Source organism: Taeniopygia guttata, chromosome 1, assembly GCF_048771995.1.
Source record: "Taeniopygia guttata chromosome 1, bTaeGut7.mat, whole genome shotgun sequence".
Lineage (NCBI taxonomy): Eukaryota > Metazoa > Chordata > Aves > Passeriformes > Estrildidae > Taeniopygia > Taeniopygia guttata.
The window spans coordinates 96,067,465-96,080,805 of record NC_133024.1 but is presented as its reverse complement, the minus strand read 5'-3'; the positions used below and the strand labels follow the sequence as shown (position 1 = coordinate 96,080,805).

Here is a 13,341-nt window from a genome sequence, read left to right as displayed (position 1 = left end):
GAAAATAAAACAGCCAGCTGTCAAAACTGATTCTCTGAAGTCCACTGTGTGAACTTTACTAACTCCCTTCTTAATATTATCTAACCTATAATTTAATTGGATATCCTAGATCTCTAGAACTCAGGCTTGAGTTATCCCTAAAAGTGAGAAAAGGAAACATACAAATCATACAGACATTAAGTGAAATACTTTTCTAATTAATAAGATATCCAAGAAATGTTTCCAGTACTGTAAGTCAGTTTTATTTAAAAAATAGAGTCCAAACATTGGTTTTTATAAGGTGCAACAGATACACTGTTTTCTACAATTAAAAAAACCAAAACAACAAATAGAGCCAAAGCAAAACTACAGTCATAAATATAGTGTCGTTCAAACACGGAATCAGTGAGTCTTCTGTAATCCTTAAACATTCTTTTTCTGCTTCTTCAAAGCATAAGAATTAATAATTAGTGTCACTGGGACAGCCAAAGGGTCTTTCTAACATCATCCATTTCTGTACTTTATTAATAAACTTTCCAGTACAGGTTGCTTCAAGTTCACAAGCTGAATGTAACTTAACACAGTTCATGCAAAACAAAGGTACAATACTGAATCTCCATTATTCAAAGATTTTTATTCCTCTATTTGGTTTAGTTGGGCATTTTTGAAGGCCAACTGTTTGAAGGATTGAACTGAGGTTGCATAAAGTCAGCAGAATATACTAAAACACTCACATAACTCTGATAACACTATGTGGCTATCTTGAGCTCTACAAATTCAAATATATAGTTAGGGCTGAGATCTATGCCTCTTGGAGTCTATTCAGTACCTTCTGAAACAAATTTTGGAATACAGATGGAAAACAGTGCCTGATAATGGGCATGTTATGGGGAAATAAATTAAATCATAACATCATAGCTGCATTTTTTGAGATAAGCATGTTATTAATTTATATTAAGGGTGTTTCCTTTCAGACACCAGTGTGAAGAGCAATAAAAGCTGTAGCATGGAGGAAGTTTCCTAATTAGCAAAGTCTGTCCTGTTTCAAAGCTCTCCATGTCATTCTAGCATCAGCCTCAGCCTTGATGATAACACCAAGCAGCTGAAGTTAGCCATGAATGTGCCATTCCTGGGCAGCCGAATAGCAGCCCCTGCTCTGGTTTAACATCTTTTGAACAGACACTGGAACAAGGAGCAGCACTACATGGTTACATGTCCAAAGGTTTTTCCCTTGACTCCTTAGGTATTTAAAGCTTTCCATCTAGAAAGGAATGTGTTTGATAGAACTGTACACACATTTATCTGCCTTTTACTTGGGTGATAGTCCAGGGTCAAACTGCATTCACAACAACCACATAAATCTCAATTCTTCTGCTGGTGCTTGCTACAAACCACCATGTTTGTTTTTTGGATCTTGTTTTTAAGCCCTGAGGGCTCTTCCTAAGTAGTCTAATAAGGCAAGTCAACAAGCTATCACAAGGGTGACTTGGTTTCAGCAAATCAGGCCTCTGGGTATTAATGGTAATTAACCACACAAGTCCATGCCTATGCATAACCACAGATTGAGTTTAACCTGATAAGACAAGTCAATACATATGTGAATTTGTATTCATAGCCAGATTAATGTCACTTAGGCAAGTCCATGTCTTTTTCTCATAAAATTACAATGTTTTTCAGTGTCGATACACTATATTGGTTGCTGTTAGCAAACATGCAAAGTAGAACATGGTCATACAGTTTTAATCCAAGAATGAGACTGGTCTCAAAAGTCAGCCTTTTTGGCTTAGTCTACATCCCTTAGATTCTAGAAGTTATGGGTAGAGACTGACAATTGTATAAAGCCCCATTTGGATTTAGTTGTGGGAACGAACTGATACTATGATGGCATCTCTGTTCAAATGAGGAAATCAGTGTTTATGAGCATTGTTGTTGATTTGGTTGGTTTTTTATAAGTTTGGCTGCTGACAGCTTCACAGAAAAATGTAAGAAATAATCACATTATGTTCTCTTTCCTATTTTCAGAAGAAAGGGGTTGCTCAGTCCTATAGTTTACATCGTGTTAATAACATCCCTTTAATAATACATTGTATTGCAGCTGTTCAGTTAACAAAAAGTATACACTGAAATATTTATGGGCTTTGGCCAGAGCTACATGTATTTATGTCAGTCTGTTGCACACACCATTGTTAAGTGGAGTACTTAACAGATTAAAATTGTCCCTCTACTTCCGTTTCTTTTACTTCAGCAATTCAGGCCATACTCCATGTGAATGCAGTGGGACACATGCCAGAAGGAAGCGGAGTCATTGGAGATAAGAGGAGGAATTTGTGACATAGAACATCGGCATCTAAATCAGGGTGCACCTGAGTAGCTGTCTCAGTTCAGGGACACAATAATCATGCACGTTGCCTACACGTTAGATTGATGGTCTGGGTTTGGGCTGGAGTAAGCAACAGGCTGCTCTGGCATGGAAGGTCATCTCTGCCCATGAGGACCATTCAAGCACCACCAGTTATGTGGCTGAATTTGAGCAAAAATACCAGAGGTCTTAGGTGCCTAAATGAAGGGACCAGGAGGTCTGAAGAGGATTCAGAGCACAACTTTTCTCCAATTTCTAAGTTCACATCCATAAAGCAAGGGCAGTGTGAACTATGTGTTACAGAGACTACAATTTGGTATTTTGTTACTGATAGCAGTATTGGCTAAAGGGTTAACCCTCTTCATCTCACAAAGGGCCTGAACAAGGGTTTAGGAAAATTTAACATTTTTACCTGAGTGACTTAGAGGTCTCTACCAGGATCTGGTAAATCTTGTGTTCTTGGTGCAAACAGATAAATACTTAAAGCTTTCCTATGATCATTTGCATTCTCAGTCCTTCTGGTCTTATCCAGCCACAGTGCTGTGCAGTGGAATTCCACAGCCCTATGACTGACAAGTGCATAAAAAGTAGATCTCTTCCAGAATAATATGACTGTTAAATTGATTTCAACAATCTCTTGGCAAGTACATAGAAATGCCAAGAAAGAGCAATGACAAAAAGGACCTAAGTGGACAACCAAGAATCAATGCAGAATGTCATTCATTTGTGAAAAACTGTGATGCACATAAGGGAAGACAGTGAGGGATTCACTCTCTTGTCACTAACATTGATGAGAGACAGATACCACTGTCCTTTTAGTGCTTTTGAAAACCATTTTATGGGCTTCTATGTTTTTTCCAGTTACCACAGCAAACCACAAAATACTAAATTTTACAGTACTTGTATGCAAAATTGCATAGAGAGATAATAAATTCTTACAAATAAATCCCATTTCAACATTTATAAGGGAAAGCTGGTTGACAGAAATGCTAAGCAGTATAAAATCCAAAAGACTAAAGCAGGGAGCAAGGGACACTATATTTTAAAGTGATTTGAGGCATAATCTTACTCTTTTCTTAAGACAACTCCATTCTTGATTCATTAAACATTTACAAAATAAATGAAGATGACAAAGTCTTTCATTTAAAAATATGCCAATTTTTGTCTGTCATGAAAATGGTGTAACTCAGTAGCAAACAAATAGCCATGATTCCAGTAACAAAAGTAACTGACATAACTCATCTACACTCTGTGGCTTGGAACACAAACCTTTCTATCTCTTAGCAGCTTGTACATAAACAGTGTCTGCTACTCTTCACACCTGCCTCAGGAGTTCCTGTGACCCTGATGCCTCCCACTAGTGCTCGTGTCTCTTTGTCTCCAAGTGCCGCATCACTTACACCCACCCGTGCTCCAATTGAGCTGTTGGGGACCTCATTAAGGAAACACAGCTTGATGTCTGCAGCTGCTCAGAGCTTCTGAACTGCCTTCCTCATTAAATAAGTGCTGTCCTGCATCCACTCCCTCTGTCAGAGGCATATCAGGCCATTCCTCATATATGTTACCTTTTTCTCTTTAAGCAAGATGAAACACCAAACATAGCCTTCGTGTTAACCTAGAAGGGATTCCTGTGGGGTTACTTTCTTCTTCTTTACCAGTCTAGTTAAACATGATAGATTCAGGGTCCTGGTTTGCCATTTGAGCCATATGTCTTAATACATCCTTTTTAGTTATGATACCCAGCAGCCTCCTATAGGAGAAAAGGAAGTGAAAGGTCAACAGTCTCATATATCATCCAGATTTTTTTCCCTGTTCAGCTGCAGGGACATTTTGTGAGTGTTTCCATACAGTACTGTCCATCTCATGTATTCCCCAATTATTGTATTTTTATAAAAGTAGTCTCACCTCATGTATTTCTACTACCCCAGCCATGATAATTAAGTGAAATACTTTGGCTTATTACCTCTTGCTGATGGGAACATAATTGAGTGAGGAGCTACAACAACTAAGACTTCATACAACAAAATAATAAGTTTCTTTAGGCTCAGGCTGTGAGGACCAGCAGTCAAACCCAAGGTATCAGTGCTTGGCAATACACAAAGTAAGCTAAAGCACAGAGTTTCTGAAACTCTCACTGCCTGACAGCATAATTCCTTCAGATTTAAATGATAATTTCTCATTTATATGAACCTAAATGAATTATATCTGTCAAGAAAGATGAGGCCTATGGGATGTCTGGCCCCAAGAGTCAAAGAATTTCATAACCTTCAGTATTCAAGGGCTTTTTACTTCCAGTCCTTAAAGACCATTAGGCACTGAATATTGAAACTATGTCATTATTAATAGTTTTTCCACCTTTCATTTCACATAACTTCTAAAAGTCTAGATATGAATTTCTGAATCCGGGCACCAAAAATCAGAACCTTTATCTGTGTCCCAGTAACGGTTCTTATTTTCTTAATGCTGAGGATACTGCACTGACAGTAACGACTGATATGCAATATTTTTGAATAACAAAAACACTCTTTAATAGAAGAATAAATTTTAATCTTCCACATTTGAACTCATGGCTGTGGTTTGGCTGTCCTGCTATCACTAGATCCTGGGATGAGCCATGATGCCCAAATATCTCAAATTCCATTGGAACTCTGGGATGTTATGTCTAGTCCACATGGTACAGCTTTTTATTCCCCTAATTTAATGTTTCCTCACCTCCTTCAGCTGTTATTTGAGGGCCTTTGGTCTATACACCTTTCTATTATCCAATAAAGAAAGTTGAACAGAGTAATTTTCTTCCAGTGACACCTTTATCACAATTTTCAGAAACATCTAGTCTAGCTGGGTATCTCAAAACAGGCACAGTCTTTGCAAACAATACTGCTTGCCAGATCTGCCTCTGCTGAAAACTGAATCATAGTGGAAGTCAGAACTGTTTATTTTGTATTTATTTTTACCTTATCTAAATGAGAATACACTAGGGATTTGGGAGAGCAGAATGAAATATAACACCCTGCAAGCACCATTTTGGTTCCAAGTCTGACATCTTTTGCTGCCCTGGAGAGACATGGGTGAGATTCCCTTATTCATCCATATACAAAATAAGACAAAATAAAAATATTCACTTGACTGTCAACTACTCACCCACTGCGAGTCACCAGGCACTGCCGGAGTCCAAGTTTTCGGAAAATATCTACCACAGTTTCCATTGGGGTGTGGTCGGTGACCGTGAACGGGCTCAGGTTGAGAATGCGCCGCAGTTTCAGCGGGTGGGGACTGTTGGGTGGCAGCTCTGGGGGGTCTTCGGTGAAGTACATGATGGAGTTGCTCACCACCCCATCCTGACGCTGTCTTGCATTCTCTGTGCAACACAAAAATTGGTATAGATAGTGAATTAAGTCGGATAATAAAAAAGAATTCCTCCTTTAGAAAGTAAGGTTTGGTTTTGTCTTTCATGTACTGAAATCTCGAAATTTGGGTCACTGAGTAACCTTGAATTTCCTTAAGACATTGCTCCCTAAAAGTAAATGTGATATTTTTATAGGCGCGTATTTTTCCTTGGTTGGGATAATGCTACTCTGAATAAATATGCAGCTCATTGCATTTCACAAACTTCACTAATCCAATTTCTGTCAAATTCAAATCACTGTACGTAATTTCCTCCATTGTGAGAATCACAACAGAAACTTTATTATATGCCTGAAGGAGTGGAGTCAACAGCTATGTAAGATCCCAGCTGGCTTGGAGAAAAACTTTTCAGTGGATTTGGGAAAATGCGGACATGGTGAACAGATTTATGAACACAAAGCTGGGGAAAGACAAATTCACATTCCAGGGATCCAGAGGCGGCGTGGGTGTTTTTCTACATCAGCACACCTCCCTGGCATGCAGGGTAAATTTTGCGGGTTTACACTTAATGCCTTAAATACTTTGCATATCTAGATTTTAAAAAGGAAAAATAAATTAACTTTCTACTTAAAGGAAAAATAGTAGAGGAAGGAAAAACGTAGGGGTAAACAGCACATGTGTGACCATTTTCAGAAGTTGAAAAGCTATCATTAATACTTGGATCAAATGACGAAGTGAACATCACACTACATCTGGAGATTGCACGATCAGTATAAGCCTTTTACTTAAAGCATGCCCCAAGACTTACCATTGCAGTACTTTATTTTCTTTGCAATGTTTACCTCATCTCTACTCAACACCACAGGGTATAAACATCATATGAGACAGATTTCCAAATGACAGACAACTTTTCGCTCCCCAGAATAAGGGTATCATGTGTTTGGCTCTGAGGGCTTAACTTTATATTTTTTTAATAAATTCTTGGAAATAGTTAAATTATTGCTTTCAATTAACCTAGGTTGCTTCTGCTCTTGAACTCATACTCCAAGCATATGTAAATATTCTTGGAACTCTCTGCCATCAATCAGAGTGAGAAACCTGCGACTTGTAATGTAGACAGTGATGGTTTCCAACATGCTTCAGCTGCTGGTTTTTTTTTTTTTTTTTTTTTTTTTTTTTTTTTTGCATTTAACGATCATTGCCTTGTAATATTTCTGGAACTGGAGCAGCGCTGGCTCAAACCTAGCATAAGTACAGTATATGATTCTCAACCTTCTCACCCCACATATTACAAATCCTATTGCAATTTACAGGAATGATGTTAGTTTTGTCTCAGCTTGTTTCAATTCATACATCCAATTTCAAGTGTGAATATGCCTGCATAGTTCTTTGATACATGATCTGTGCTAAGAGGTAGCATTAATCAAACTGAAAGTAACTCCCACCCTTTGATAAAAACCTTTGACAGCTAGGTATTTCCTTCCCAAAGCTGCACCCTAAGAAATAGGGCCAAGCATTTCGGTTACCACATTGCTGTTCCCAAGGCAGCAGTGACCCTGAACAACAGTGATTAGCCAAAGCCATGATTTCACTCTTCCATGTCAAACACCTCTCTAGAGAAATTTGAAGGATGTAGTACTATGGAGTAATTCAGTGGCATCAGAAAAATGGTGGATTTTGTATGCAGTCTTACTGGATGAGGGAGTGGGAGTAAAGGTAAAAAAAAAGCAGATCCTTTTTGCAGTCAATGCATTGTTAATAGAAAGAGCAAAGCAAATGGATGACAATGTCTGGTTTTACAGAGCAATCTATGCAGGCTCTTGTCATAGCTAGAGAGTGAATTAATTCTCTCAAACATGAAACAGGGGTTCACATTTAACAGCCTATGTCAACTCTGTTGGTCTCTCAACTCCACACTGGGAAAAGCATATTATACAGGCCACCTGGCTATTGTCCAAGACTCTGCCTTTTGCATGGTGGAGCTGGAGCTGGCCAAATTTAAGAAAAGCTTTGCAGTGTCAAAAACTCCCCTCTGTAAGACTGTAAAGTAGGTGTCATCTGAAATGTAGACACCTCTTCCCCGAGGGTGACTCTTCCACCTCACCTGCCTACCTACTGAACAAGGAGCAATGGAAGGACACAGTCCTCCTGAGGATGCTGCTGAGCAATTGGAAATGGCATTGCCATTCACTTTGCAGGTATGTGATGCATTTATAGAACATGCTCCACTCAATAGGAAAGAAATTTTGTAGGAATTAATCATGAGGCAGATAAGTTTGTGCAAACGGATATTTGATGCAAGACTCAGCAGCTATTGCCTTCATCCGAGAAGGCAGATGTGTGAGGGAATTGAAGTACTTCCACAGAGTATTCCCTGGACCACCATACCACTGATGCACAACGAATTAGGCCTGAGAAAGAAGCTGAAATTCTTGACTTAAACCATGTCTCTGAAGTGCCCGGTGTTCTTATGTAGAGGTACCAGAGCTAGTTCAAACTGAGGAGGCATTCTGCAGGGCACAATGCCATGAAAAAAGAGATACTGGTGAAAGAAGAGATACTGAAGTGGGCCTGACTCTGCTTTTGGTAAGACCTCATTCCTGGCTGAAGTCCTGCATGGATGGGGCTTATGCTTTTCTGAGATTGACTCCAGGATCTCTGTCAGGCCGAGCAGGTGAACCTGAACAGGTGAATAAGAGATGCTTCACCATCTTAAGGAGAACTGGTGTAATGGCTCCATGATCACAACCATGAAGCAAGCAGAGGTGGAGGTTCAGAACACATTAGCTACCCTTGTGGTAGTGATCAACAATACCAACTCTGAAATTCAGGCAAAGCAACTTAGAGAAAGAGGATTAAAATGCAAAATGTTGCTAGCATGCTTTGCCTTGCTCTGTATTGGAACCATATACTGTGTCTTTTGAAACTAAATCCAGATTTTAAGTCATAAGGACACAAATCATACTGGAAACATTAATCATTTATCATAGTGTTAGCAAACAATGGCAGCACTCACACTCAGCCCAAGGTGAAAAGGGTTACCAAAGATCACTGGTGGCTGGGGATTTTAGAAAAAACTTATCTGTGTATGCAATAATTTAATTTTAAATCTAAGTTCTGTCTCATTTCCTATAAAAGATGCTCTTAATTAGAACTGATCAGGAGACAGTACATTTTCCTCTGAAAAATGCAGACGTCAAACAGTTTTTGAACAGGAAAGCATTTTGATGTAAATGTTTACTGAGTTTAATTTTAACTGATTTCTTTGCTCATAGCCTGACATTTTCTCACATCTTCTGGCAAGACCATTCATACACACTGCCATTTATGACCTGAAACAAAAGACCCAGTTCCTCAAAGTTCTTTGACTCACTTCAAGCAGCCTCTGATCTTTCTGATTTTAAAGTAAGGGCTCTGCATCTTCAGTCCATGCAATTTTCCCACTGACAAACCTTCCTGAAAAGGAGGTGCAAAAGACTATTAACTTAGGAAGGCACCAAGTGTTAAAGCCATGACATGGCATGGGCAGTATAAAAGACAGACCCAGGGTAGGCTAAATACATCTAAAGCATGTGCTTTAAAGACTTCAATTTTTATTTTAGCTTTGTGGGAACTAAGCTGGAAAGTGACCTTCAAAACTAACCCAAATTTTCCATTTATTAATTTTCTTGTCTGAAAAATATGTGAATTTCCATCAGAGAGGACAGCTTTTTTAAGGTGCCTGAACAACAGGGATGAAACAAAACCATGCAAAGAATAGTTCCAAGTCAAGGAGATTTGGATATACCAGACATTTCACTCCCCTGCAAAGTACAAGGCAACCATGCCCAGATGGCATCTTGCCTGCCTGCCCAGCTGGCTCTTAACGTCACAGCACTGCCAGAACTGGGAGCAGACAGTGGGCCAGCCTTGCAGACCTCTGCAGTTGTGGGTGCCCTGGGTCCAAAAAAGGTGGAAAAACTTGCTTTCATCCAATACACTTCTTCAATCCCCACTTATTCATCAGATCAAGCAGGAAAGGACCTGACAGTCAAAATCTTTAATGACCTGGATTTGGGTTCTCAGGCAACCAGCCAGCCATCCACTACATGCCAGATAAAATTCATCCATCTTTACCAAAAAATATTGTGCACTGAAAACTTTCCACCTGTAGCACTAAAAGCCTGCATGTGAGAAAAAACTGAGATAGAGCACCAGAAGGGAGCACAGGCTATTTCAACACTGGGTGAGCAAAGTTCATAAATGCCCCAGCTGCTTCTGGAAGCCTATGGAGAGGGAAAGAAACATCACTACACTGGCTTTTGGTCTGGTTCTGACAAAAATTCTGGCATACGAGTTGAGTTTCTCTCTGTTGTCTCTAGAAGAATTTTATTTATTTGTCACTCTTTTGCGTGACAGCAAAATTAAGCCCACAAGATTCTTTCAGGTTGTATGATGCAATAGAAAAACTTCCATGTCCTACTAACCAGTAAAAGTCAGATTTGAAGAAAAAGTTAGATTTGGTGCTTGTTTATCCATTCTTCAAGGTGAACAACACTGTTAACCTCCTATCTTGTCTAAACTGCTTTCAAAATCAATCTGCTGGACATTGATACTCTACTTACTTATTGCAAGGATCAGCTCTCGTCTCTGTGCAAATCCAATGAGTCTCTCTGAGTCTTTAGAAACCACCACTGGAAAGCCATTGTAATCAGTCTCTTTGATGAGTGTCTCCACATCCTCCACGGTCATGCTGTCCTGTGTCAGCACAGAGAGAGGAGCTTCGCCACGCCTCGGTCTCATCACATCAGTGGCCAGGGTGCGGTGGGTGAACTCATCCTTCACATCCAGGAAGGGGTAACCATTCAGATGAATGTGAGCTTCATAGATCCCTTCTTTCCCAAAGGCATCTGCCACCCACTTGCTTGTGACAGCTGCAGCCATAAGAGGTACGATGTACTCCAGGCCTCCGGTTAGCTCAAACATAATCACCACCAGAGAGACTGTCATTCGAGTAACACCACCTGCCAACAAGGAATAGACTCAAGTTTCTCTCAGTGCTGTTATACATACTAAGCAACTCACTTACATTTTTGAGCCTTACACTCAAAAATGCATGTAATTATTTATGCTGAGTACTTTGCCCTTATATTCTTAGGCTTGCTTCTCTGAAGAAAGGTATTTTTCATCTACTGCAATTTTCATCATAAAGGTTAAAGGAACTTGCTCATACCAAAGTTGCTAACATTGAAAAGCAAATAATGAATGCTAAAAGACAGAGCTTCAAAACCAGAAAGGACGCAAAAAAAAATCAGCTTTAATGGATATTTGAGAAAGTAAAATTGAACCCTGCCATTAACCCTCAAAATGACTCCAAGAACCAGTTAAGTACCATGGCTGAGGCAGGTAGGAACATGGAGAGGTGGCCTTCACACCGGCCTGTCTATTGCAGTCATACTGGAGAGAAAGCTGTGCATTATCTCTGGGCACAACATGGTTACAAAATCCTACCTTGGAACAGCTCAGGGCTACTGCAAGAGCTATGTTATTATAGCTTAAATCCTTGCTTTGGATATCACTATAGTTAATTCTGTTTGAAATGAGTACAACTTGGTTTGAGGCCATCCAGGCATGCAGCCATAGGCAGGGTTGTAGCTGTACTTTTCAATCTAGTCTTTCCATATTAATTTCATAAGCAAGCTCCTTGCTCCTTCAGTTTACATTAAAGGATAAAAATAATCACATAACTGAGGATAAGTGTGTATGTATCTCTGAATTATTAGGTAACATTTCTTTGCCTCTGTTCAAAAGGTAAATGTAATAAATCTGTTATTTTTAGGACTCAAAATACAGCCCCATTTTAGATGAGAAAAATCAGAAACAGGTCATTAAAAGATCTTTTTATCTAGCAGCATACAGAAATATTCGATTGATGATTACTTAACACTATGATCCAAATATGAATTTCATCTGAGGAATGCCTTAAACTTCTGACTGTGAAAAGCTGAGAGCAAATACCAGAGTAAGGATCATTTAATACTTACTCCATTTCTCTTACTTTAGGCAAGATGTTGGTACAGAACAGCTTAAGTACAAGCTGTGACCATTCCACTGTATGTCTCACCATACTATTAAAAACCACTGCACCTTAATTTGAACCTTTTAAAATAGGAAGAAATTGCAGCCTCACCTTGAGTCCTGTGTGTAGTTTTGGGCATCACAATATAAAAAAAGACATTAAGCTATTAGAAACCATCCAAAGGAGAGCCACAAGGATGATGAAGTGTTTGAAGGGGAAGCCTTTTGTGGAGTGGCTGAGGTCACTTTGTTCAACCTGGAGAGGACTAAGGGAAGACCTCATTCTGTCTACAACATTCTCACAAGAGGAAGCAGAGGGGCAGACACTGATGTCTTCTCTCTGGTGACCAGTGACAGGACCCGAGGGAATGGCATGAAGTTGTACTGGGGAGGTTTAGGTTGGATATCAGGAAAAGATTCTTCACCCAGAGGTGGCTGGGCACTGGAACAGGCTGCCCAGGGAAGGTGGTCAAAGCACCAAGCCTGACAGAGTTCAAGAGATATTTGGACAATTCTCTTGGGCTCATGGTGTGATTTTTGGGGTGTTCTGTGCATGAGGAGGATTTGGACTTGATGATCCTGATTGGTCCCTCCCAACTCAGCATATTCTATGCTTCTATAATCCTATGATGACTAGCAGATCATCTGCAACATCAGAGCCAAATTTTTGTGTGCTATTTATTTAATTAATATTAAGATAATTTATCATGATGTGGTAGATAGGGACAGGCGGAGCGGAAGATCACGGAATGTCACGGAAAGACAGACCCCTTCCCCCCTCTCTCTTCCCTGCTTATCTGCTAACCCCAGGAGTCAGAGAAGAATGTAGCCACACCTGTTCTGGTAAAATTCCACTACCCACTATCCTCCGAGACCCCCAACCCCCCTCTGACGTAGCAAAGACCCCTAAAACCTATTTAAACCCACGAAATAGGATAATAAACGCTTTTCAACCGTCTGCCATATTGGTGTCTGCGTGTGTTGATTAGCCCGAGTGGCTTGGACGAGACCAGGCCGCCGTGCTGCCATTTGAACCAGGTCCCTGGTTGTCTTTCATAAAGGCAACATACTGGTGCCGAAACCCGGGATGGGGACATTGTGGGTATTGGGGTTGCGAAACCATTGTTACAGATGCCAGACCATGGGCAGACGGGTGGCAACCACAGGAGCCCGACAAATTCTTACAGTTCACCTGGGCACCCTTTGGCTGCGGAGACCACACTGCACAGCCTAGACAACGGGCATGCGTAAGTTATAACATGACTGTCCTACAGCCAGATCACCCTAGCTGGGCCACGGGTAGAACATGGACAGTGGTCCTCAAAGGACCGAGGAGGTGGGTGAATGTGAGAATTATCAGGTTCCAGCCGCCAACGCCTCGACCAGTGGGACCCAACAAAATTATCAGGAATGTGCTGGGAGGGAAAAACACAACCCACCCCAAAACCCTGACCCCAAAAGCCACTGACACCCCGACCGGCCTTGCAGATACCCCCCAGATAGGCCGCATGGCTGAGTCAGACCCAAACCCAATCTTTCGTATGCTAGAAGCTACCTTTTTAACCCTAAACGAAACCAAACCGAACCTAACTAACTCCTGT

At 40.4% G+C, this 13,341-nt stretch overlaps 1 protein-coding gene across 2 annotated transcripts in view; it reads right to left on the bottom strand.

Annotated features, from left to right (window-relative positions):
- Positions 1 to 219: 219 nt before the first annotated feature.
- Positions 220 to 13,341, bottom strand: part of CLCN4 (chloride voltage-gated channel 4) — a 46,110-nt gene continuing 32,988 nt past the window's right edge. For both annotated transcript variants that reach the window (XM_012569621.5, XM_030280659.4), the window contains exons 10-12: positions 10,288 to 10,686; positions 5,480 to 5,696; positions 220 to 4,088 (exon numbers count right to left, since the gene is read on the bottom strand). In XM_012569621.5, coding sequence (XP_012425075.4) covers positions 3,998 to 4,088; positions 5,480 to 5,696; positions 10,288 to 10,686 — 707 coding nt within the window. In that variant the 3' untranslated portion in view covers positions 220 to 3,997. The remainder of the gene's footprint in view (positions 4,089 to 5,479; positions 5,697 to 10,287; positions 10,687 to 13,341) is intronic.